This window comes from Pleurodeles waltl, chromosome 3_1 (assembly GCF_031143425.1).
Source record: "Pleurodeles waltl isolate 20211129_DDA chromosome 3_1, aPleWal1.hap1.20221129, whole genome shotgun sequence".
NCBI lineage: Eukaryota > Metazoa > Chordata > Amphibia > Caudata > Salamandridae > Pleurodeles > Pleurodeles waltl.
In genome coordinates this window covers 227,413,171-227,439,835 of record NC_090440.1, presented here as the reverse complement: position 1 = coordinate 227,439,835, position 26,665 = coordinate 227,413,171, and the positions used below count along the sequence as shown (strand labels likewise).

The window sequence follows — 26,665 nt, the reverse complement described above, 5'->3', positions numbered from 1 at the left end:
GGGACGGGTAGACTTAACAGATACTCCCCTATCTGACCCACAGGGAGAGCTGTTTGTAGATGGGTCTTGCTTCAAGTTACCAGACGGTACAACCACTGCAGCCTATGCCGTCACCACATTAAAAACAGTGGTTGAATCTCATAGAATCACGCAAAATTTGGCACAGGCTGCAGAATTAATTGCCCTCACCAGAGCTTGTGAAATAAGTGAACATCTTACTGTTAATATCTACACTGATAGCCAGTATGCGTTTGGAGTAGCTCATAATTTTGGGCGACTCTGGGTGAATAGAGGCTTTATCACGTCACATGGCACTACCATTCAGCATGGCAACTTGATTGTGACACTTTTGATTGCTCTCAGCCTGCCCCGTCAGGTCGCAATCATTAAGTGTAGTGCCCACAAGAAAATTACTGATGATATAGGACGAGGAAATGCTTTTGCAGATTCTACTGCGAAAGCAACAGCACGAGCACCATTTGACAATGCATACGTTGAGAGTAGTATCAGGGGGGAGCCCAAGAACGAAGTATTAGAAAATACCTTGCAGTGTGTGAGAGATATTCAAGCAGAAGCAACAGCAGAGGAAAGGGAACAGTGGGAGAAGAACAGTAGACTAGACAGTGAGGGTTGTTACACACATGACACAGACAGAAGAAGATGGATGTTACCTAATTGTTATGTACACGCTATGGTTACTATGGCCCACAGTCCTGCACACATCAGTGCCCAAGGCATCAAGACAACTTTGGACCACGTTTGGAGTAATCCTATGATATCCAAAGCTGCTAATAACCTGGTCAAAAGTTGTATTGTGTGTGCAGTACACAATGCAGGAAAAGGGACCCCTACGCCCCCCTGGCCATTTTGCCACTCCTGACCTCCCCTTTGAGGCTATACAGATGGATTTTATCCACATGGAACCATGTAACAAACTGAAATACGTGTTAGTGGTAGTATGTATGTTTTCAAAATGGATAGAGGCCTACCCATTAAAAGACAATGGTGCCCTCTCTACCGCCAAGCTATTACTCAAAGAATACTTCCCTAGATACGGACTGCCAAGATTAGTCTGGAGTGACAATGGCTGTCATTTCGCTAATGAGGTAATGGGAAAAGTCTGTACCCCCCTTAACATCAAACAGCGATTTCATGCTGCAAATCACCCACAATCAGCGGGCCTTGTAGAAAGGAATAATTACACTTTGAAGAGCAAAATAGCTAAGATTTGTGCGGGGACCAATTTAAAATGGCCAGATGCTTTGCCCCTGGCATTAATGTCCATTAGGACGACTGCCAGTAGCAAGTCACGATTATCCCCCTATGAAGTAGTCATGGGAAGGCCAGCCAATATCTGGGGGGTACCATGACCAAAGAAGCTTTCTGAAGTACAATATCCTTTGTTTGTAGACTATTGTAAACAATTGACTAAAGATTTGCGTTTGATCCACCAACAGGTCAAGGCCAGCCTACCGACTCCTCTTGAAGGCCCTGGTCACCCTTTCAAGTCGGGGGATTGGCTTATGACAAAGAACTTTCAAAGAACCAACAGTCTTCAGCCCAGGTGGCGGGGGCCAGCCCAGGTACTGCTTGCAACACAGACGGCAGTGAAAGTAGAAGGAAGGAAAAACTGGATACATGCTAGCCATTGTAAGCGTGCACCAATTCCACTGCAATCTACTCCAACAGCAGAATTACCGTTGTCTCCTGATTACAGAGAAGTAGGGAGACAGGAAACACCTCCACATGATTCAAGTGCTACCAATTCTGCTCCTGGGGTGACACAGCAGCCCAGTGACGAAGGTTTGCTGTTTGAAGATCAACAAAACTCATCGATACAATCTGCGTCCCCGCCCACCCAAATGAACAGAATTCTGAAGGTGCGTAAAGTGGTGACCCCTACGAAAAGCTACATTTACATCACCCTGATAGCTCCCAGCCTGGAACTGCAAACTGAGGTCTTTTCTGAATGGTCAAAGAATCCTTTGCTCAGCAGAATACGGCACGCTTGCCTTCATGAAATACAGTTCCCCGCTTTCACCGCCACAGGCATTTCCGATGCCCCTGATGTACCAGCATTAAAACGAGCTATCCTCACTGTTGTTACGCACACCTTGGGCGACAAGGTTGTAAATGATTGTGATGACTAAAACTTCAGCATGAACATGAACACGGGTGACTAGCCTGTGCAACGACACCAGAACATTGGTCAGAACAACTGTCTCAACGAGAACACAAGCATAGTGGGATGCAGCTTGTGCAACGATATTATCTGTGATAAGAAAGTGTGTAAGTGGGGTTAACAGTTCTGTGACTGGCGAGAAAAACCAAGTACCAGTTCTACGGAGGCGGCCAGTCATTAGGGTTGGTGCGGTTTGTAGTCCCAGCGGGAAAGAAGGTGCCTTTTTCTGTTGGGTACCCAGCACACCACCGATCTGGTTGCAATTGCTGGCCTCTGTCCTCATTTTGCTGAAACACTGAACAAAACTGACAAACTATACTAAAGACGAACTTTGAAGTATTGCGACTTACTCACTGGGAGTCGAGTTCTCATCAGGAGTTAAAACTCAACAAGGAGCGGTCAAGGTACCTAGGATCAAGCCAACATCTATTGTCCAGTATTTGAAAAACTAGTTCATGGACCAACTAGTGCAGCCGAACTGCTAGAGTGGGAAGCACGGCGTTGCTGAACCCTAGTGGGTTGTGAACATTGAAGGAAACTCACTTATTTGTATATATACATATATGATTATTAGTATAGTGGTCTCAATATTTTGCATTTGCATATTTGGTAATTGTGTGGGTATATTTTTGAACACACATAGGTGGTTGAGACGAGTAAAACGGCACCATAGAAAGGTTGTAGGAACAAGGAGGAGAGTAGAATAAAATTATGAAAATATATCCATTTGGCAGGACAAATATCCCTCGAGAGAATAGAGAAGAGTGGTCTTATAGCTATTTCTACAAAACAACAATGAAGTACCTAGTGACCCTCATGTTAATATGTATAATGTCCAGCGGTGTTGCATCATTGTTGCAAAATCCCACTTTACATCCATTGATAAAGGTTCATGGAAAGTTGGCTGAGACATTAAGTCTCACTGACTGCTGGATTTGCTGGCACTTGTCTAGACACCCTGAGGACACTATAGGCCTTTGTGAAGTACCAGTATCACCAAGCGAATATGAAAGAGGGGAAGTGTGTCTTGTACCAAATACCACTTGGAGATGTGACCAACGAGAATATCAGTGGTACCCTAGGTGTGTTGTGCTCCCTAATACCCAGGCAGAATACAAGCTTTCCCCCGATTCCTGGAGAGAATGCCACACTTAAAATGTTTCCCATATGTTTTGGTACCTATTTTTACGGGCAAAACCCAGAGGCAAAATACATGGGGAAGATCCCACCTGAACAATGTGTTTACACTTTGTTATTTGATATTAAAACAGGGAACTGGGATCTTGAAGGAGAGGAGAAAATAGACAGAAATTGGACTGCATTAATTAATGGGAATCAGCAAAATTACACTGTAAATTATTGGAACCTGACGGTGGGAGGAAATGAGTTTCTGGTAGATCCAGAAGGATTGTTATATGATCCCTCCAGGGAACGAGATCGAAATGGTAAGAATTCACCTGTAATATTGTCCCGTGTTTTCCTTGGCCCCCTCTGGACGGCTAGATGTTCTTATGTTGCACCCTGGGCAAATGTATCATTGCTAAATGAAATTTGGGTGGATTACAAGTATTGTAATAGTTCTGAGCATGACACACCGAGGGTGTGGGTTTGCCCCGGATAAAATACAGTATTATAAATTCACAAATCCAGGGAGGCATGTATTTTGTATGTGGAAGAACTGCATATAAAGTACTCCCCCTGAACTGGGAAGGGATATGTTCACTGGCATATTTGGCACCCAACATTACTGTGATATCAAATATATCATCTTCCCAGCCCCTTAACATGGGGAGTTTTGCACATAGGTACAAACAAGGGACGCCCATATTAGAGGAACGAAAGAACTGGGTATTTCAAGTACTACATGTTCTTATTCCAGGATTTGGAATTTTCGACTTACAGCTGGCAATGATGAACATGTCTGCTGAATTAGCCATTGCATTTAATGCCACCAGGGAGGCCATAGGAAGTGTACAGTTAGAAATAAACTCTGCAGCCCAATTGGCGATACAAAATCGGCTTGCTCTAGATTTGATTACGGTACAACAAGGCGGAGTATGTGTTCTAATCTAACATCAGTACCAGCAAAAATGCTACTACTTTGTCAACAAGTCATCAGAGATAGAATTGGACATTGGGAAAATAAAAGAAGCAGTACAGGTATTTGAAAAGGGGGGCCAATATGAAGGAGGCAATTTAAGTTTATCATGGTTATGGTCTTGGCTTGGCGGGTGGGGCTGGTTGTTTAAAGACATACTTTTTATAATAACAGCTATTATATTAAACTGTGTTAGTACAGTGCTTACCTGTTTTCTGTTCCTGTTTAAAATTGTGTGAACTTCCTCCAGTTAAAATACTAGAAACCAATCGAACTATGATGCAGAGAGAAGAGATAAATTCCCTAATGGCTATTGATCCCACTATTCTCACTACAGATACTGGTTGTTCATACCCATCGGTTGTTTATATCCCCATGAATGTCAATTCCAAGGAAGTAGGAGTAAAATTCAACATATATGAGGAAATTTAGAACTCCTTTCAAACGTCGATTATGTTCAGGGAGAAAAAACTCAAAAAGGGTCGATTGTAAGAATCCATTTTGAATTGCTCCTTGTCCTTTAACACATGTAAGTTTGAGCTCTTTCTCTCTGAACGCACTGCCTATCACATATGTTATCTTATGTATATTTGTTTAAGTAAAATAAGCCTGGCTCCACACCACAGGCTTGCAGCTGGTTTCTTTCCCTAGCTGGGGCACGTTACTCATTATAATCATGTGGTAAAAATAACTAACCGACCTCGGCTGTTGTATTTTGGGGAGGGAAAGGCTGATATCTATACCTTTGAACCACGCAATCCTTTGAAGGGTCTCAAGAATGTGGGAAGTCAGGCAGCTGCAGAAGGGAGTCGAGGACAAAGCAGGGAATGGAACCGGTGTGTGGAAACTGATTACCTCCTTAAAATATCTGTATGACGTATATCATTATTTACATACTTTATGTATCCTTTGATGTATGAGTATAAATATCACTGTTAAACACTCCATGCTAGCACACTTTACTTCGGGCCAGGGATGCCAGTGGTAAACCTGTCCTCTTTTGCTGCAACAAAAATAAATAGACCTTTGGTCATTGATTTTTCACTCCGGCTCTCCGTGTCAAAACTCCTTTGTAAATGAATTTGTAAGTATCTACAAAAACGTGCCTGACAGTGGCTAACAGATATGGTGCCCTACATTAGACATTCTACTCTCCAAGGTACACATGCAAGTACCTACCGTCATAGCAGGGTCCTCGTCGCCAATATGCTATGTGCTTGGCAAAGCAGTGAGAAAGATTCACACAGTAGCAGGTAATCTTTATTGGAGAGTGCCTTATCACAACGGCAGACCCATAACTGTGTCTCTTAGGTCAGCTATCCAGGATGACCAGGACAAAGCATCCTAGTCAAATTCAGAATGCCAAGGGAAATTACATAGTGATACTCTTCTAGTCATTACTACAACCTATAAGTATTCTATAATATTGTTCACATTCTCAATATACAGTATAACAATTACACTAAGCAAAACAATAAAATATAAAGTTTAGTACACTACATTCCTGTTTCAGAATGTTAATTTCCGTCCCGCTTCCAGTCTTGTATTTTAGATATTCTATCAGCTCTTTAACTCTCATTTCGAGTCCGAAGAATGTGATTTTGCGGAGACCGGCAGTGGCTGTGCAGCACAACAGCTCACGCGTGTGTGTAGTATTGTATCAGATTTATGGTGTGTTATTGTAGTGTTTCTTTAAGATTGATTTCTTCCCATGGCATGCTGGTGTTCTGGAAGGTTGGGGTTGTCATGGTGGTGAGCGTCAATCCTGGGAGCTGATCACCGGACAAGCCTGACCTTCTGGGGGGCTTTGTTTATTTATCACAAATAAACTTATTTGCTGAACTTCCCCTTCGTTTCACTGGATGAATGGATGTACCCTCCCTACAGCGCGTCGGCGCTTTATCCTTGCGCACTTCATTAGGAATGCGGGTGGGGAGAAGGAGTGGAGGAGCTAGTATTGCCCTTCCGGATGAGGACAAATGAAAAATCTCTTAGTACTGCGCATGACAAGCCGTGTCCAGGACAGCAGCCTCGAAAGGTCAGGCTAACGGCCGGATAAGGACTATCTATTAAGGCAACCGTCTGGGGCGCGTTTTGACCACCAGGGCACTCCAGAGTCCTGAGATCCGTTGGAGGATAAGCCTTAACACAAGAGTTACGCGCACTGTCTTGGTGCCTCTGCTGCCCCCTGCCCTTCACGCTGGGTCCTCTCACCTTGCGCGTACTGCGTTCCGCGCATGTGCGGATAATGCTCTCGTGCCTCACCCCTTGCGCGTTTCGTGTTACTCCGCGTTATTTTCCTGCTGTTACGTCCTCAAAGCAGCAAGCGATTGGAAACTGGATTGCCATTGTAACGCCCCCCCCCCCCAACAACACACTCTTCACGCACCGCTTAGCGTTGGCTCATACCCTAAATTAGCCTGACCACTTTTTTTGGAAGAAACTCAGCACTTTTGGAAAATATTCAAAGTAGTTTTAGAATGGTCAAATTATCAACTGAAGCGTCCCCTGCTTCGAACGAGGAACTCAAAGCAAAGAACAAGGGACTTGTGATCTCCGGCTGCCTAGTGGTTGCTCCCCACACCCTGATGCGTGTACCCGTATGTTGCGCACCCGCCAGCGCATGCGTAGCGAGCCGTCGCGTGCCCCACCCCCTCCTGCGTCTCGCGCCTGCGCGCTGCAGCCGTGTGTGCCCCGCCCCCTCGCTCTGGAGGGTCGGCTGGAGCTAGCGCGAGGCTCCTCAGGTTGCTTGCGGTGCGGGATGGAGTGATTTGCCAGCTGAATTCCGTGAGAGCAAGATTCGAGGCCCGGTGTGCGGGCGGTAATGTCGGCGGCGCGGGGGCTCTGGGGGCCTCTCCCCCTCCTCCTTCTGCTGCTTGTGGGTCAGGACCCGGCGAACGCCGCAAGAAGCGGCCAGCACCAGCCAGGTAAGGATCCTTGGGGAAGTGATGTGGGGGAGGGGGGTTCACTCGCATTCAACCCGGTGAATACTAAGGGGAGGGGGCGGCCTGCAGACCTTTTCCCCCAAGTCCAGCCGGGGAACGCTCTCCGTTTCCCGTGATAGGGGATCTGAAATCCAGGATCGTAGTGGGTGTCATTTGAAACCTAGGTTTATGGCGCTCCGAAAACCTGATTTGTGGTGATGGGTGCCCTTGCACCCCGGGACTGGGGTGGTGATGCTGTGAACCCTTGAATCGTACTAGACAGCTTTTACTGTTTTCCCCAGGGTGGTGGTGTTGGAGCCGTGAACCCTGGAATTGTGTATGTCTGGGGGTTCTTTTGAACTCTGAAATCTTTGTGTTCGGGATGCTTTCCAACCTCAGATTGCAGTTTTGAAAGGGCCACGACAAAGTGTGTTGGTCGACCCTTGGTTTTTGACAATAACTGCCTGGGGCCACTGTTTTGTTTGGGCAGTAAGTAGACTTTCTGGTGGTAGTATTGAGCTAGAGTTTATCGTGAGCCCTATTCATTTGTGGTTGGGTGCTGCTGTGTGATTTTGGGTGCTATGAGATCTTTAACAATACGTTGGTGGATCCGTGAATGCTGAATGCGGTGTTGTGGGGCTGGAACTCTTGGGCATGGAGGATGCAACCTTGGACGACCACTTAGTATTTGTTGTGTTGACGAAATTGAATTGTAGTCCTAGATGGGTCCTATGGACGGACATTAAACGTGTGTAAAGCTTATAAACGAAATCAAGGTGGAGTGTGGGTCGGGCCTCACGGGCCGATTATATTGAGGTAGATTATCAGTGAGGTTTTGCGATTGTAGCATTGGACTGCGGGGTGTCTTAAATTACTCCGGCTGCAAAAGGGACGAAGGCTGGTTGTTTGTGGGGAATAGACTGAGCGGCCCAAGATTGTGTTGAAATGTTATGGGGGAACCCTAGGACTATGATTGGAGTGGGTCTCTGATTGCTAGGATAATCGTACGAGAGGCTGGAAACTGGGATTGCGGTGAGAAGTGGATATGAGAACCATGGGAATTGCCATCGGAGGCAGTCTTAGAATCCACTAGTGGCCGTCGTCTGAAAAGCATTTGATTGTGGTTGTGGGAGGGGCCTGGCAGGGGGTGTGGCCCATTCACTGTCAGCATGGATCCAGTCTGAGGTTACTGGAGGTGTTCTCGGATGCCAACCAAGGCACATTCAGGAATGTGACATGAGGGTCGATGTACCTGGAGCCACCTTGTTTTTAAAGCGCCTTCCTGTCTAAATAAAATTACTTCTCTTGTAACTCGGTGTCCTTATTGGGCGCTGTGTGGAAATCTGCAACCGTCTGTCTCTCAGTCAGCCGCATTCTCTGACTCGAGGCTATTCTTTCCGTTTATTTATGTTCAGAAACCGCTTGTAAGAAGAGCCAGGGGAGGAAAGAGGCGGCCAGGGGGAAAGCGGGGTGGAGGGTGACCATCTGAAGGACGAAGAGGCGGTGCTGTCGAAAGGCATTAGAAGCGTCATTTTATTGTCCATGCTTGTTAAATACCTTTCAAATGTGTTACTACGTCAGTATACCATCAAAACACTTTATTTGGCAACACAACTAGGTGATCGGCAGTGATGTGTGTGTTTGGACACATTACAGTTTTCAGTGCATAGTTTCGTGTTAAGCACGCCGTTGTAACTTAGGGCCTGGACGCCGTGTCTCCTAGACCCCCATGTATGAGAAATGTAACAATGTACACTGCCAGTGCGATGTCCCCACAGCACTGTGAAACGGACAGGCGAGCGCAGCCGTTGTTTTGGATCTACATCTGGGAGAAAGCAGTGCATTCGTCAGATTCGTACGTGCAATTTAAGATTATTCTCATTTTGGTTTGCAATTGTTTGCAGCTCGGTTTAGCTGGATGACGTCACATTCCAATCTGCCATAAAACAAATGCGACGGAGCAAAACTGGAGTAAGGCGCGACAGGTTCACGACTTGCTATCTGCTGATAGATCACTGCTTGATACCATGAATGTTACACTCGTTGTTATCTGACGTTTTCAGTTGCTCAGTTAAAAGGACGCATCTCCATCATTACAGGGCTCTTGGTAGCTGCAGGGGGTGATTGTTTTTATTGCATATTGCAGAGAATGTTTTCCCGTACTCACTCGAGGGACTGAAGCCTCGCTGTCCAAATTCACCACTGGCAGATCAAGAAGGCTACCATAAGGAGGGCACGGTTAGGAGTAGAAGTGTCAATGGACCGTTTTCACCGTCCACACAGGGCTGCTGCATTTTGTGTCCTGGAGGTAGTGTGTGTGTGGCGTATACACATAAACTGAATAGGTAAGTCGTTGCCCGTGACATCCTATGCATATCACTGCAACAGTCACTCAGTGAATGAGAAGTGCTATATGTGTAATTCGGTGCCATCACGAGAATCCTTTATTTCGAGGGTTACGGGTTCAAGGGAAAACACTTCTAGGCTCTCATCTGTGGAAACATTTTTTTATTTGTTTTTGTAGTTCCTCGTTGTCTTCCAAGCGCTGTCAGAGAGCACCCGTGAGCTTAGTTTGTGTTCCTTGTCATCTCTCGTTTGTCTGGAGCGGCAGGGTTCTTCTGCCACCGGTGGGGGGGGGGCTTTGCTTTGTTGCGATGGGTGACAAAACCTGAAACGCAACTCAGTCATTGATGGATTACCTTGTAAAAAGCGTGAGTAGAGCATTGTGCGGGGAGCAATTCACATCACAAAAGCACTGACCTCATGAACGAAAAGCAAGGGAGGGATCTGTGGTGGAGGGTTGTATGGTTTTATGGGCCGTGACTAAAAGGGGCTGATCAATAGCTATGCAGGATATATAAAGCTTGTACCTTCCTTTCAAACCCTGACTTGGATGCCTTAGCTGAACCTGTTCCATTTACCAGAGGACATAGAAACGCCTCATCCAGAAGGAAACCAGGGAGAAGTAGAGTATACCGGAGAAGTAAAGAACAGAATAGGACATTGATGAAGTAAAGCGTGCTGTTAATAAGGAAGCATAGGGTACCGGAGAGCATAGAGAAAGGGATGCAGGAGAGACCGAAGAGAGGGCACGGAGAAAACAGATTATACAGGAGGGCATAGTGGAATCACAGGAGACTGGGGAGCCTAGTGAAGGCACAGGTTGCTGAATGGCACAGAGAAAGCAAGGGGTACAGGAGAGCACATAGGAAGTAAGGACTACAAGAGAGCGCAGAAGCAGCGAGGTATTCAGGAGGGCTAGAGGGAGACCATGATACTGGAGAGCATTATGGAACCCCATGATGCTGGAGAGTTCAGAAGTTGTAAATGCTACTAGGAAGATTAGTCGAAGGAGAGGAGGGCATCAAGGGGTTGAAACATCTAGCAAAGTCTAGAGAAGACAGGATGCAGGAGGATTCGGTGGAAGCACAGGATTCAGGAGGGCACTGAGGAAGCAGAGCTATGGGCCCGCAATCCCCCCCCTCCCCACCACCACTAACCACACTAGTAATGAGGCCCTAAGTCAACTCTACTGCCAACAAAAAGATGGTGGGAAGTCACTGCAGTCTTTATGACAGTCATCTCAGCATCAAATTTATATAATTCAGTGAACAGTTGGACTGCCAGAGTAGTGTCAGTGCACGCGTATCTAAATTGTAACAAAAGTGCCCAGCAAGTCTTTAGTGTCCTTGGTCGGGTGCTCAGCAAAGATGAGTAGTTACTGAAAACGTCTCCAAATAGGGTAAAGGAAAATAACGCAGTTTCAACTACAATTGCCGTTGTTATATATTACCAGAGTCATCATAGTCCGTCAGACACAATATTAAAACGTTTTTCTCACTGATTATGTTCTAGCCAGCCAGTGTGTGTTTTGTCTTGCTATTAACCTAATGAGTTTGTCAGGGTTAGAGCAAAATATACAAATATGAAATCAGACCATAAGGATTAATGTGATAGAAAATCATAATACCTTGAGCAAAAGACTGGACAAGTACATCCTATAGTGGACGAACGAACATAGGGAAACATAAGATATGCGAGATAAAGGGAAGCAAGGTAAGTACAAATGCAGGAATAGTGCTTGTTGGGCTGGATGCCCATCTGTTTTGATAATTACCGTCTCATAAGCCCACGGAGCATTAGAAACAACAGGATGGCTAGAAGATATAACATTTAAATCATAGCCAGTGCATAATAAATGGCCCGAAAAGGATAAATCAAGTGACATTTGTAGAACTAAGAACATTTGTAGTACTTGCAGATTTGCCTTGGGTAAGAAGACTTTTCAATACACAAGCCCAGAATTCTGCAGCAACACTATGACAAGTAGTTCTAAATATGTTGTTTGTTTTACTAGGTTTGTGGTAAAGTGTATGTGGGCCACACCGTAAGATCACTTAAAGAAAAACAGACCGAACATTACAGGGCTAGCTAGCTAACAGAGACACTGGGGAATGTCTCGTACAGGGCAAACACAGGATTACAATTTTATGGGATACAGCAAATTCCAACGTTCAACGATTATAGGTGATACTGTTAAGTCATTTTTTCTTCCTGTCCTTAGCTGAAGGTAATTACAGTTTTCAACTGTGTTGATTCATATGGACTAGTTTTATATTTGTATGTATTTTCCCTAGCCCTGACGATCATTGTGGTTATTATCAAGGAACTAAACACACGTTGGCTGTGTAGAGCATTTCATTCGAGAAGAACTTTAGAATAAAAGAAGAATTGGTTTGATGGACTGTGAGGACTTGCCGACGATGTTTCGGATTGCTTGTGACTCCAGTTGATATTCGTGTAACCATGTATTAGACACCAGTTCAGTTCATGGTCTCTTATAGTTAAGAGGGTGGGCATTTACTTTATGAAAGGACATGTGGGTCCTTGCTGGCAACTGAATGGCATAGATGCAAGCTATACAGGTCTGTGCACATAACCACGCAGTTGCAACCGTACAGTCCTTCTGAGACTAAAGAGATCTCCACATTTTTGGTCACCAGAGAACTCTTAACTTGGTTCACTCTTTGGGCCCCAAATAGTCGCATGCTCTGAGCACTGACATTTTAGAAGGACAAAGGGTGATGATTACACAGTCTGTCTTGGGAAATCTCTTCCATTTACACCATAATGGTAATCATATAACAGGGCGCTGTAAAACTTGCAGAGCTTAACTGAGCTGCCAGCATAACATACATTTTAAGACTGTGTGTATTTCTCACTTCCCGATCCAGTGCCCCTCTAAGCATGGCATCGTGTAACATGGCAACTACACCTCATTGTTCCTTATGTCCGACATGGAAGTACTTCTTATACAGGCTCAAAGTAAAGGCAGCAGTCATCCAACCAATCACTTGCCTAAGTGGTGTGGCGTGCTACATGCATTGACAACTGCTACAGCATCCCACAAAGGGATATGAGCTCTGTACAAATAACATATTATAGAGTGGAGGAGTGTACAGCGAAATCATAAGATAGAGTAGGGCATAGAGGAAAAGTAGCACCGTGATGGCATGGGGAATGTGAAGGGTAGAGAGGGGAATAGAAGAAGTGCAGTATAGAAAACGACATAGGGAACGATAAGGATAGAGAAGGGCAAAAAGGAAGCCATGGTTAGAGGGTGGAGTACAAAAATTGAAGGATGGAGAGTGCTCATAGGAAATGGTGGAGATGGAGAATAGAGCTGGGCGTATTGGAGACAGTATGTAGCAGAACATGAAGCTATGAATGGAGCATGGCACTTGGGAATTACAGATAAATTAGGATATCGATGTTGCAGAAGTGTGTAAATAAAGCAATACCTATATAAGCTGGAGAAGTGCCTGGTGGAGCAGATATGGAAAAAACAAACAATAATAAAGCAGTTCTTGCTTCTGCGGCGCACCCATTTCTGAAACCTAGAACATGTGGTTCTCAACTTTGGGTTGTTGTTTTGAGAAAATAGTTACATTTCTTTTCCTTACTGTGACGACAAACACAGATTTATGACTTTTTGACATTTGGTACGCTAGTTTTCCCTCTTGTACAGTGAAAAACATTATGGCTATTTCGCACGTGATATTGCCAGAGGGAATGGCTAACTGCTTATGTTTATGCCATAAGACTATAGACTGCTTATTAGAACTTGGGATGTTTGTACCCTAGGTACTGTGTCTAAATATTCATAAGCAGAAAACATGAAAATCTAATTGATAATTATATCTCATTATGAGAGGGAGTTAATATTCACTGCTTCTTAATTTGTCATTTTCCCAACATGGTTAGGCAAAGACCTTTGAGGAATACTATTAGCCGCCTCAGCCAGAAAATCTCAGATTGTGGCTTTTTTGTATAATTATATTGTGGTAGCTAGCTGCTTGTTCAATATGGAAAACACCATTGTTAAGGAATGTACTAAGACTTCGTTAAAATCAATTCAATAGAATAGCTGTCACTGGATCCATCTGTCAAATCCTCTTCTAAATTGAGACATCACACTTTCTCGGTGCGTAGTTGCAAAGATTTAGATAATTCTTTATTGCATGGTTAATTCAGACTATTACAAAACAAACGTATGAAAGCAGAGAATAAAAAAGCTGACCACAAATTTACATATTGAAAGAAGTAATGTGTATGTCGTTTTAATGTTGGAAAACAATTCATCCTGTAAATACTTGTAGGCAAATTCTTTAAAACCAATTTCGCTTTATAAATTGCTATATGGATTGTCAATAAGAGATTGTTAATATCAGAGATTAAATGTCAGCATATGTGAAATGTAATCCATACATTTCACAGATTTGCACCTTAACTGTGAATGATATCTATTCAGGCTCAGAATGTGATTGCAAGTTTATATATGCAGATTATTAATGATTGAGCTCAGGAGCTTTCCACGAGGCTGTAATAAACCTGGACATACACACAGGTTTTGTAAAATAGTTCCTTTTCTATAATGTCAGAGTCTGCAGGTTAGTGCGGACTGTTTTCTTTCCCATTTCAGAGTAAATTCCTTTGTGGGAGGCTGCCCATTCCATAAGACAAACTTTATTTTTAAATGTGCAGACAAATTAGTCTTCCAATATTGCTATTGATTCGGTTGATCATAAGAAGTTACCACAGTCCAGTCGTGAGAATTAATGACACCATCATCTTTCTCTTGCAAATGAGAAACTATTTTTACATATTTCTTCATTGTTTTTTTTGTTTTTTTAATCCCTGCTAGAGCAGTTGGTGATTCCCACCATTAAAGTTTCGTTGTGCCCAAAGTTGAGCACGGGTATGATTGCTACATATTATGTGCTTCGGCGCTCGAAAGTTTAACCTAGGTTTTGTTATTGGAGTCTCAAGTATTTTTATAAACTGGGTTCAGGTTAGTTTCTCTCAAAGCCTCTAAGATCTGGTTTGCCATGCACTTGTTAAAGGGCATCAGACTGTGGGACCAAAAGCTTACATCTGATTTGAAAGGTTACATCTGATTTTAAATGTCTGGTTGATTGTGTGGTCCTGGAGCACCATCTGACTTTGCTTTATTTGTTATGGGGGTGCAGCTGCGAGTAAGTCAAGAGAAAAGATCCATAAAACCCGCTTATGTGTTTGATCCAAACTGAATCACGGATGCTTGCATTTTTAGTTCCAAAAAGATAGTTGATTTATAAATCTCAAGAAACATTTTAAGTTATGTTTACACATTCGAGACGGGATTTCATTGTTTTGGGAGGTGGTTCTTGCTCTCAACTGTTTTTTTTTTCCTTGCACTTTTTGTATTTGAATATGGTTAGACATCGTTGAGAGAGAGAGAGATATATAATAATTTAGCTTTTTATTCCAGGCTTAGAGACATAGAGAACCATTCACATATCTGTGGTGGCTCACCAACTCTAATACTCCTTTGTGCTGGATGAGGTAGGATTTTTATTTTTTATTTTTTTTATTTCACTCTAAAGTTTGACCATTCTGAAAGATAGTTTCTCGGTGCATATGTTGCAAAGATATTGTAAAAGTGTCCTTTGTTTGAATGCCTCAGCTGGGGTGGTAGTGCTGTGTGTTGGATTAGCTAGCATTTGCATGTCACGAATCTGCTGCTAGTATGGCCTTGTATGCGTCGAATCTGCATGCAGTGATTACTGGTGGAGCTCTATGCCTGGTTGAGTGTGTGTTGTGCTTTGTTTGAAAAACGTTTGATGTGATGGTTGCGGTCTAGTCTTGTCATTGGCAATCTTTCACTTTCAAAATGCGTGTATGTTCTCTAGCAGTAAGTGAGACAGAATAGTGAGCTTGAAGCAAAATGTGTCCTACCTACCTGTTCAATGATTCATTGTTTAGTGTGCTACCCAGTATCTTCAACCAAAAGTCTAGGTGTGGCGTATTACAATGGCTTAGAAGTCTTTTATGGGTAATAGGTCTGAAGTGAATTTTCGTATAAAGTTATGGTTGGAAGGTGTGTTGTGGTTTCCTATTGTATTACATTCTGAAGCACCGTACCTTTCTGTTTTCGAAGACTGCGCAAACCCTCTGTATGGTTATGAGCGGTGCAAGATGAAATTTGTGGTTAAGAAATCCTGTGTCTTTCTGAACATCTGTCACATCGAGCCTACATATGCCATAAGGGCCTCCTTTGTGGTGTGAGGGACAGACTAACCATGGCAGTCCGTCTGAGAACACATTTCTGAAAAGTCTTCCTTTGGTCTCGTATGCAATCTTACAAAAATATGGTTATCCGTTAAAATTGTGTGTAGTTGATGATGTATGTACTCGTATATCTCAGAGAACGCAGCATCAATTAATCCGCTGCAGTAATTTAATGCATTTATTCGCAGCTTTTTTGTAAACAAAAGCCCCTGCTCGATTATTCAACACTACTCAGAATTCTATACGAAACCTGCAACGTTATTTAATCAGTGTGCAGAATTCCCAGAGGGGTATTCACGCTCTCTGGGAGGTGATTCAATATGTGTAGAGTTCCTTAATCAGTTTTTTTCATTTGTCAATCGCCAGCTCCAAGTCTCATTGTGTGACATGAGCGCGGTTCTGGTGGGTCATAGATGCAGTGTAAATTGAGGGGTATTAAGTCCATTGCGCTTAGAGTTGCTCGTCTGCTCCCTGCTTTGTCTTATGTCTGAGTTCGTGGCCTTTATCATCCGGATCAGCAATTCTAATGTGACCATTTGGATGTCTTTTATTCTGTTTGGCTAACAAATGGACCGGCAAGGACTACGGTTGTGCATTTTAAGTAGACCTGTCTTTGGGAGATTGCTACCGCAAATAGCAGTTTGTAATATGTTATGGTAGGATGTGACCCTGCACGGCCAGCTGTCGTTCTGTAAACGGTTGATATTGTATGATTTGCTAAAAACTGAAATGCTGCAGACCATGTGCTGTGACGATTCACAACTGTGCATGGCCAGCAGAATATGGCCGTAGGATGGGTAAGCCTTCCATGACTGGTGGATCATCTAAGAAAGTTGTGTTCCTGCATGAACAGGTTTGGCCTGCCCTCTGGCGTATCATGGGAGACTACACTGCCATGAGATATGGCATGAAAGTCTGTGGTTAACACTGGGAGAATGGCCTTAGTGACCTCCAGCTCGCATGGCTGGCTGACATGCAGTGGTTGGCTGTTTGTAGCACTGGGACACATAACATTCATACAGAGCACAGGAGAGGAAGACGAGCAGAAGACTGGTATGCGAGTTGTGTATATTGTTGCTAGTGTAGTGCTTAACGCTGTTATGGGACGTAAATGCATTTATGGAAAAAGGAGCTGGAAGAAAGGGATGCAGGAATACATATATTATATATTGTTTATTTGTGTAAGGTTTATGGTCGGTTCAGAGTGCTGCTGGAGGCAAGAACGATCTCTGCATTTGCAGACCTCATTGGTTCACTGCGAAAGTTATGTCCGATGGCAAAATATTTTGAAAATGTATGACAAAGGTGCTAGGCTAACTTACTTATTGTGAAAAGCATATGTTTAAACCAATAGACCTGTGTGGGTGGATTGGTAATTCACTGTTGAAGCCTGTACAGAGGATTTTTTAATACAGTCTCACAGATTACTGTTGTAGGCAGGTGTTTTTGGTGTTGGTTATCCACTCTGACAATCCCTGAAGGTAGAACAGTTACACTGATAATTCTTGTTAGAGTCTCTCAGGATGGGGTAATTTATTTTCTTAATAGTAATTTTAAATAATCATATATACTTGTAATTTAATAAATTTACGTTTGAGAATTGCCTTGAGGGGAAGCTTATACTCACAATAGTGGGCTGGGGGTAGTTATGGCTACAAGACAGTGATAAAGGCTGTATAGGCCTCATTGGTTTACTGAGAAAAGTTCTGTTCAATACCATACAGGGAGTGCAGAATTATTAGGCAAGTTGTATTTTTGAGGATTAATTTTATTATTGAACAACAACCATGTTCTCAATGAACCCAAAAAACTCATTAATATCAAAGCTGAATATTTTTGGAAGTAGTTTTTAGTTTGTTTTTAGTTTTAGCTATGTTAGGGGGATATCTGTGTGTGCAGGTGACTATTACTGTGCATAATTATTAGGCAACTTAACAAAAAAAAAATATATACCCATTTCAATTATTTATTATTACCAGTGAAACCAATATAACATCTCAACATTCACAAATATACATTTCTGACATTCAAAAACAAAACAAAAACAAATCAGTGACCAATATAGCCACCTTTCTTTGCAAGGACACTCAAAAGCCTGCCATCCATGGATTCTGTCAGTGTTTTGATCTGTTCACCATCAACATTGCGTGCAGCAGCAACCACAGCCTCCCAGACACTGTTCAGAGAGGTGTACTGTTTTCCCTCCTTGTAAATCTCACATTTGATGATGGACCACAGGTTCTCAATGGGGTTCAGATCAGGTGAACAAGGAGGCCATGTCATTAGATTTCCTTCTTTTATACCCTTTCTTGCCAGCCACGCTGTGGAGTACTTGGACACGTGTGATGGAGCATTGTCCTGCATGAAAATCATGTTTTTCTTGAAGGATGCAGACTTCTTCCTGTACCACTGCTTGAAGAAGGTGTCTTTCAGGAACTGGCAGTAGGACTGGGAGTTGAGCTTGACTCCATCCTCAACCCGAAAAGGCCCCACAAGCTCATCTTTGATGATACCAGCCCAAACCAGTACTCCACCTCCACCTTGCTGGCGTCTGAGTCGGACTGGAGCTCTCTGCCCTTTACCAATCCAGCCACGGGCCCATCCATCTGGCCCATCAAGACTCACTCTCATTTCATCAGTCCATAAAACCTTAGAAAAATCAGTCTTGAGATATTTATTGGCCCAGTCTTGACGTTTCAGCTTGTGTGTCTTGTTCAGTGGTGGTCGTCTTTCAGCCTTTCTTACCTTGGCCATGTCTCTGAGTATTGCACACCTTGTGCTTTTGGGCACTCCAGTGATGTTGCAGCTCTGAAATATGGCCAAACTGGTGGCAAGTGGCATCGTGGCAGCTGCACGCTTGACTTTTCTCAGTTCATGGGCAGTTATTTTGCGCCTTGGTTTTTCCACACGCTTCTTGCGACCCTGTTGACTATTTTGAATGAAACGCTTGATTGTTCGATGATCACGCTTCAGAAGCTTTGCAATTTTAAGAGTGCTGCATCCCTCTGCAAGATATCTCACTATTTTTGACTTTTCGGAGCCTGTCAAGTCCTTCTTTTGACTCATTTTGCCAAAGGAAAGGAAGTTGCCTAATAATTATGCACACCTGATATAGGGTGTTGATGTCATTAGACCACACCCCTTCTCATTACAGAGATGCACATCACCTAATATGCTTAATTGGTAGTAGGCTTTCGAGCCTATACAGCTTGGAGTAAGACAACATGCATAAAGAGGATGATGTGGTCAAAATACTCATTTGCCTAATAATTCTGCACTCCCTGTATGTCCGTTCTTTTTTATTATGGCAGTAGACCTGGGTTATTTATTGTGAAAATATATTTTTAAACAAACGCGTCTGTAAGAGTTCATTCATGTTATACGGTTTGAAAGGCTGTAGACAGTTAACTTGTTACATGAAATCTCAAAGATCAGAATACTATACAAGGAATTTGGTACTGAAAACCCACATTAACATATCTTGGGGGCAGGAGGTGTTCCTTGTGAAAATCCCTTTTCTCTTCATAGCAGGAGTCTCGTTTTGTTTTGCCAGATGTAGTTTTGTATATATATTTAATTTTATGACCGTATGGCCGATGGTTGCCTTGTGAGAAAGCTGATATTCAGTACAGTAGGAGTGAGTTAGGTATGAGAAGCCAGTGATAAAAACTACAGGCCTGAGTTAGTTCAATGGGAAAATGTATGAATGAGGCAATAGGACTGAATTCTTTTTTTCTTTTTAAATTTCTTTATTGGCGTTTAAACATGAACCATCACTTATGAGGCAGAATGCATCAATAACTATAGTCATAGAGTGAACAATCAAGCTTGGGCCACTTCGCATATAATTAAAGTTTTCTTTGAGCAGATCACACATTAAGAAGCAGAGAAATGTGGCATGGGGCACACGTGTGATAATAAGCCTATCGTACTTAATGTATCTAATCACATAGAGGAGTAGCCAATCTACCTGTAATAAAAGTAGAGTAAACTGACAGCTAACAAGTAATAAAACCCTTCCACTGAAGTCGCTCTATGCAGCAATGGGGAGACCGGCAGCAGGTATACAAGGAGCTCAAGGCCAACCCAATGTGTCGGCAGTGGCCACCGTGGGGAGGAGGCGAGAGGGGGAAGGGGGTTACGGTGGGGGTACACTCTCACAGGGACTCCATCCAGGATTCTCAAGAGCCCTAGTGTGCCTCAGTATGTGTGCACGCCTGACCGAATGAGCGGCCGCTGTTACCACTCTACTATATCCAGGGTGCAGTGCAGGAGGGATCAGTCCCCTAGAAGGGAGGCTTGTGTAACTTGTCAAATAGTTTGAGAACATAAGTGTCCCTGAGGGTTGCTGCACTGCTACCTCCCCGTATCCGGCAGTCAGATGATGGCCTCCGCCAGAGCCCATTTGTTAGTCACTTGAAGCCAACGTCTGATCGTGGGTGGGCGTGGGGCTTTCCAAGCCATAGTAATCTCTTAAAGAGGAATAACACCAGATCTACAATCTTTCAGTAGTTTTTGTTGCGTTTTGTGCATTTCGTGACCCCAAGGAAGCAGAGGAGTGGACCAGGTGATAGCTGCACATCAGTCAGCTTCCATATCTGCTTCATCACCTGTGTCCACACCCGCAGTAACCGAGGGGTTCCCATACCATATGTATAAATGTGGCGTTGGTGGCCTCAGTGTGGGCAAGCCGGAGACACCCTCTGGATCATTTTTTGGAGGCGATGTGGTGTTGGGTAGGTTTGATGTAAGTAGTTCTAGTGTGTGGATTTCAGGCAGGTGTTGCGAGACATGTATTTCACCTGTTCCAGTGCCATGGACCACTGCTTTGCCATAAATTCCACACCGAAGCACTATAGCCTCATTTGTTTATGATGAAAATGTTATGACAGATACATTAGTTCTGAACTGTTTATTGTTAAGTGTATGTCAAAGCAATATGCTTTTAAATGGGTCTCTTACACTCTGGTAAAGCACGTAGACCAATACTTTGCTATGTGGAATATTGCATATTTCTACACTAGGCAAGGCTTTTTGTGCTGGTCACCTCGTCTGACAAACCCTTGGGGTTGAAAGTTTGCAATATGATAAAGTTTGCTGGGCCATTTTCAGAAGGGCTACATATTGTTTTTTCAACAGTCACTTTGCACATATTTGTATTTTTATGGCTGTATGCCCGATATTTGCCATCCTATGCACAAAACCGTACGTCCGAGCACCTTATGGTGACAAGCCAGTGGTAAAGACAAAAGGCTTGATTAGATAATTGGGGAAAAGCTATGGCAAAGGCCTCAAGTCTGATCTATGTATTATGAAAAGTATTGACGAAGGCAGTAGTTTTTATTTATTCTGAAAAGGATGTATTAAAGCCAATAGATATTTAAGGGTGGATTTGGAATTACACTGTGTTAAAGACCATAAAAAGGTATTGTTTACATGGACGCTCACAGATCACTGTACTACTAGGCAAGGATGCTTTTTGCTTACTTCTTTTTACAGACCCTGCTGGTAGAAGATTTGGACTGTTAGCATCCATGTTAGTTAGGCCTGTGTATGAAGGGTTGTACATTGCTTAGCCAGCTGTAATTTTGTTCATATTATAACTGTATGCCTAATGGTTGTCTTGTGGGAAAGTTTATGTTCAATGTAGCAGGCCAGAGTTACTTTCGTGACAAGACAATTTTAAAGGATATATATACCTGATTGGTTTATTATGAAAAGTCATGACAAAGGCAGCAGGCTGAAATATATATTATGAAAATCACATGTTTAAGGCAGCATGCTGTGAGATTGATTGATATTGCACCTTACTTAAACATTAGATGGGTATTTTGTTAAATGGAGTTTCACTAATTACCTTAGTGGGCGACTGTTTTCGTGCCAGTTCTCCCCTTTGACAAAATCTGGGGATGGACGATTTACACTGATGGTCCTTGTTCTACCCTCATAAGAGGACCTTAAACGTTTAGTTGTCTGCCAGGCTCTTGTAATAAAAACAAATGAATAAGAAATGCATACGTATTAATGTATGTACACAAATAAAGACAGGCTTTGAATCAGCCCCTCTTCTGCTTTTAGTTTGTTCGAGTGTCATTCTCATTTGCTTCCACCATAGCAATATGGGGCAGTGTGGCAGCCAATACCTGTTGATGCTATTAGCATTGTTAAGTGTTGGTAGGGGCCATGGTGCACAACTGAGAGAGCCTGAGTGGGCCATACCCCTCACTCAATGATTGTTATAAATATAATATTACATTCTTTATTTATAGTTTATACCATAGCATTTGTTCTTGTATATTCAGTTAAAAATGTAACCAAAACCATATTATAAGTAATTCAAGTTGTATGGTGAGGTAAAATCACATTGGCTATGCTTCCTAACTTCTAACAGAGTTTTTTCAGTGTGTTATTTAATTGTAACATGCAGTCTGTTACTCAGTAATGTGGTTTTCTTGTACGTTCTCTCTGATGTGCAGTAAACTTGAATTTGAACTTTGTACCTTAGTAATGCATGAATATCTGTTTATTGGTACAGTTTCGGAAAAATTAACATGGTGTTTGGTGTATATATACACACACACTCTCTCTCTCTTCCCTCCCATTCCTCTCCCTCCCCCCCCCAAAAAAAAAATCATAATTATTTTTTTACTAGACCTGCAGGTCCATTAACTTGTATAATGTACTTGACCCGTAAACAGGACTCAAATTGTGTGACCCTGGACAAATATTTTATATTACAGAGTCAACCTTTTTTTCATTGTCACATGAGTGCACCTTCAAATATGGGAGTTCAGCATTTCTGCTGTACAAAAAAACCTCTTTTGTTTGATTAAATAGACATTGTTTGCTCCATTTATAATAAGAATCTAGTCCACATATAGGGTACACATGATCCATGATTTGCCTTCTAGCTTACTAATAGCATTGCCATGAGGACATGAGTATTTCTCAGTTTGTTTAAACACTCAATTTTAGTAAATATGTTACTAAAGCATGATGTGGTAGCACACTGTCATTTACAGACAGTAAATTTAAAAGAAATGTCCAAAAACCTTCCCACTAAATTGCAGCTTTACTAATAAAACCATATAGTTTAGTAACAATCTGTGAAAACTGGATTTCAGAAAACATTTATCATTTGCACATCACCAAGTAAAGTGTTATGATTTTTTTTCATACTATTAAAGTATTTTTTTTTCATCACACAGAAGTACTGACTTATATTTTGAAATGTTTGTACAGCTGACGTTATTTAAATGTTGTGTTAGGAAAAAACTGTCACCGTACAGCCTTTCATTTAACACTTTTTACAGCAGGTCAGACTTTTCATCTTAGAAAATCCTGGAACTCTGCAGTCAAAAGGAAAAAAAAGACAAAGTGAATTTTGCCCATCTTTTCTGGACACAGAGCAAATGTGACAAAAACAAGATTTAAAGGTGTCTTTATTGCCTCTTTGCTTTGTGACTGAACAGAACACCTGTTCTTTGTCAAGTATCTCTAAGGGCCGAGTAGGTCCTAAAAATAGCTCGACCTGATAAAATATGAGAGTTATGGGAGTGGGCGAGTAGATTTTTCTGGACGCCACAGGAGGAAAGGCCAGTTCGATTTCAGATTAGAACGTTTTAGGCAGACGTTCAAGGATTACTACTAAAGAGATCCTCACTAAGCAGAAATTAAGCAGTTAAATTGGGACCATTGGCACAATAAAAGCTAAGTATGTTGGAGGCCACAGGAGTGTGTCTATAATGTTATTGCTGCTTGCTGCTGAGCTAAAACACTCCAGCCGAAATAGTTTTCAATAAAACCCAGGGCTACCTAAATTTGGCCCAGTTCTGGGAAGGTAAATGCTAATAGCCACAGCCGTTGGTTTCGACAGTACTTTAGTGTTAGACCAAAGCACAGGTGTGTGAAGAGAGCTTACGCTGTTCAGAAAGTGACAATGAGACAATTCATATGTCTGCATAGAAATGCAGGTGCATTATGAGGATGAGTTGGGAACTTGGTGTGCCAGCTCCCTGTCGTAGTATTTCTGTAGTTGTCTAAACACACATTTGTAAATGTACTTTTTTAATGTATTTTTTTTTTGGTATGTAAAATTTATCTCACTTTTATTTTGGGCACAAGCACATTAAAGCGGCTTGTGAAATGTAAACTTTTGAAAAGCAGAGTGTATATTGTGCCTTAATGCATCAGTGTAAATAGAAATCTGCCTATAACGTGAATGTAGAATCGTTGTAGTTGCAAACCATGTGTATTTTATGTAGGTTCTCTCAGTATATTTTTAGAGAGGCATTATGCCTGAAGTGGGTTGTGGCAGTTTTACTACGGTTACATCTGGCACACAGAAATCATTTGCATGGAAATTATTAGACAGTAGTGAATAAAGCCCCCACCACCTCCCAAAAAACATACCTTCACATTCCAATTAAAACATCCTGTCTCTGCCAGCATCCTCTAACTGCTTCACATCCCACGTGAAGTGCCACCTCTATGTTCCCTGCTTGCACTGTTTATATTTTCTTTTTGGGCCCCGCTTTACATCACTGCATTATTACATTTGTTTAGCACTCCCTAACTTTAACAAAATCTAATGTACTTTTTCATCCTTGATACCGTTATTACCTCCTTCTCCAGTGCAAAATTCCTCCATTCATACCCAATACATCTCTTGAAAAAATGTGAACATCTTCTTTTTCAACACCTACTTTAACATCAGCCCCCCCTCCTCACCTACTGTAAATTCTTAATCCCTTGACACCGCTCACGTATTCCCTTTAATCAGAGTAAAGTCATCTGGGATTATTATCCTCCTAATGTAAGGGATGTTACTGTCCTATGCCTTAACACAAAATTTCACCAACTTCTTTCTGGCCACATGTTTCCCTCCAGTCTAGACCATGCAGCAGTCAAGAACCATGCACTAGGAAAACCAGAATGACCCTTACTCAAGAGACATTGAGGACTTGCTTCAAGGATATGACTCAAACTTCCACAGTTAGAACACAGGTCTTCTACGTTGTCACCACTGAGAACACAAACAGCAAATTACTGATAAACAACTTAAAGGACGTACTGTGCAGTCCTCCTAAGTGACTCATAAATAACTGCAGGTACACTGTTAAAAAATAACCCGAAAATTGCAGCGCTTGTAACCTCTACAACGAGAATCTAGTTGTTCTAAATGAAACCAGGCTGAACGAATCATCTCCACAAATGTTAGACTGCAGTTCCCCTATTATATGGCTGGCTATAATTAACTGATGGTGGAGTTATCCACAAAGATTCATTGAAACACAAGTCCTAAAAAATAAAAGTTCTCAACTTTTCAATGCCTTGAGGAGAAATAGTAATGATAGACCAAACTCCCTACAAAATTTTGCTCCACCTATTATCCACTGGACGACAAAGTAGCTTTCATGGAACAAGTAATTCTATTCATGGCCGAAAGGTGGCTCTTCAAGGGTTGAAATAACTTCCTGAGGGACTATGAGAAATTCTGCTGTAGGTCCTTTATCTTCATACTTAATAACCTAGTGCACCTGTTTACGTCCCCCAGGTCTGCAAAAATCTTTAGTCCAGTTCTTCAAGAAGTAGATGAGATAATCATGATGATAGTTGTTGATTTTTCTGATCCCTACTGATCGTCCCTTTCTCACTTGACTCAAACTAGAACTACCCGCCAACCAAATATCTAAGAACAGTGGTACTTCCAGATTGCTTTCTGAAGTAATTTACTCCCACAGGTCAATCCCTCCTATATAAGAGGTCAGTAGGCTCATAATTCAATACACTGAGACCATGAGGAGGATCATGAACAATAGGACTCCCGAAAATATAAAGACAAATAGGAAACCGGCACAGCGGTACACAAAAACTTAATGAAGGACGCAAAGTCTTTAGAACACATTTGGTATCAAAATGTACTTTATTGAGAAACTTAATACGTTGATAATAAATAAATAGAAAAACATTTTCAGATGGCTTGAGATAGACCATGCAAAGCAACTTATTGTCGCTTTCTCCTAGCTGCTCACAAATAACTCCAAAGAAAAATGTGTTTCTTCGCCTTTCTTGTGTAGGTGTCAAAAAGTTAACCTTCTCTGTGCTCATTCTTTGAAAGACCTGAACAATGGCAAAATCATTCCGAAATCTAAGAGAACTTGTTTGAGAAGTCAGTCCTGCAAAAATGCTTATTAACATTCATCCAAACTCAAACATTCATTGCATTTTTGGGAACCAAGAAATGGTTCCTTGATTACACTTTACTGCTAGAACCTATTCAACATTCATTTTTCAAGGAACAGTCGCAGAATGCCTAAAACAGATTTGGTCTTGCTTTTACTTAAAACAAAAGTATGTATCAGAAGAATCTGTATAATCTTAAACCCAGTTTAAATTTGCCCTTTCCTGGCAAAGTTTTAAGAAAGTTGCAAGTAGATCAAGTTAGGATATCACACTGAAAGGACAACACAAAAATAGCGTATGAAACTCTTTGTATACTGACTATCGGGAGCTGTGATCTCATTTTTCTTGGCTTGTCAGCGAACTTAGACCACCAGAACTACTCTACTCTACTGAAAATCATTAAGAGGAAGTTGGCTGTCAGTGGTGCATTTCTCATCTATTGCTCTTCATAACGGGAAAACTGTTGTGAAAGCATTAAAATTGTTAGCTCTCTCCAGCTCCAATATGCTTTTGCTTTATCAAGAGTTTCCTCAAGGATCACCGACACTCTTCAGTGTACGTATGGGACTCCTTGCCTTCTCTAGACTACTTTATCATCTATACCACCTTCGGGATGACAGCACTAAAATATTTCTTATAACTTTTTCCCTAGAAGATGGCCCAGGT

General features: G+C 42.2%; 1 protein-coding gene across 12 annotated transcripts in view; it reads left to right on the top strand.

The window, feature by feature from the left end:
- The first annotated feature begins 6,969 nt into the window (after positions 1 to 6,969).
- Positions 6,970 to 26,665, top strand: part of NEO1 (neogenin 1) — a 514,543-nt gene continuing 494,847 nt past the window's right edge. For all 12 annotated transcript variants that reach the window (XM_069222245.1, XM_069222241.1, XM_069222240.1 and 9 more), the window contains exon 1: positions 6,970 to 7,207. In XM_069222245.1, the coding sequence (XP_069078346.1) occupies positions 7,105 to 7,207 (103 nt within the window). In that variant the 5' untranslated portion in view covers positions 6,970 to 7,104. The remainder of the gene's footprint in view (positions 7,208 to 26,665) is intronic.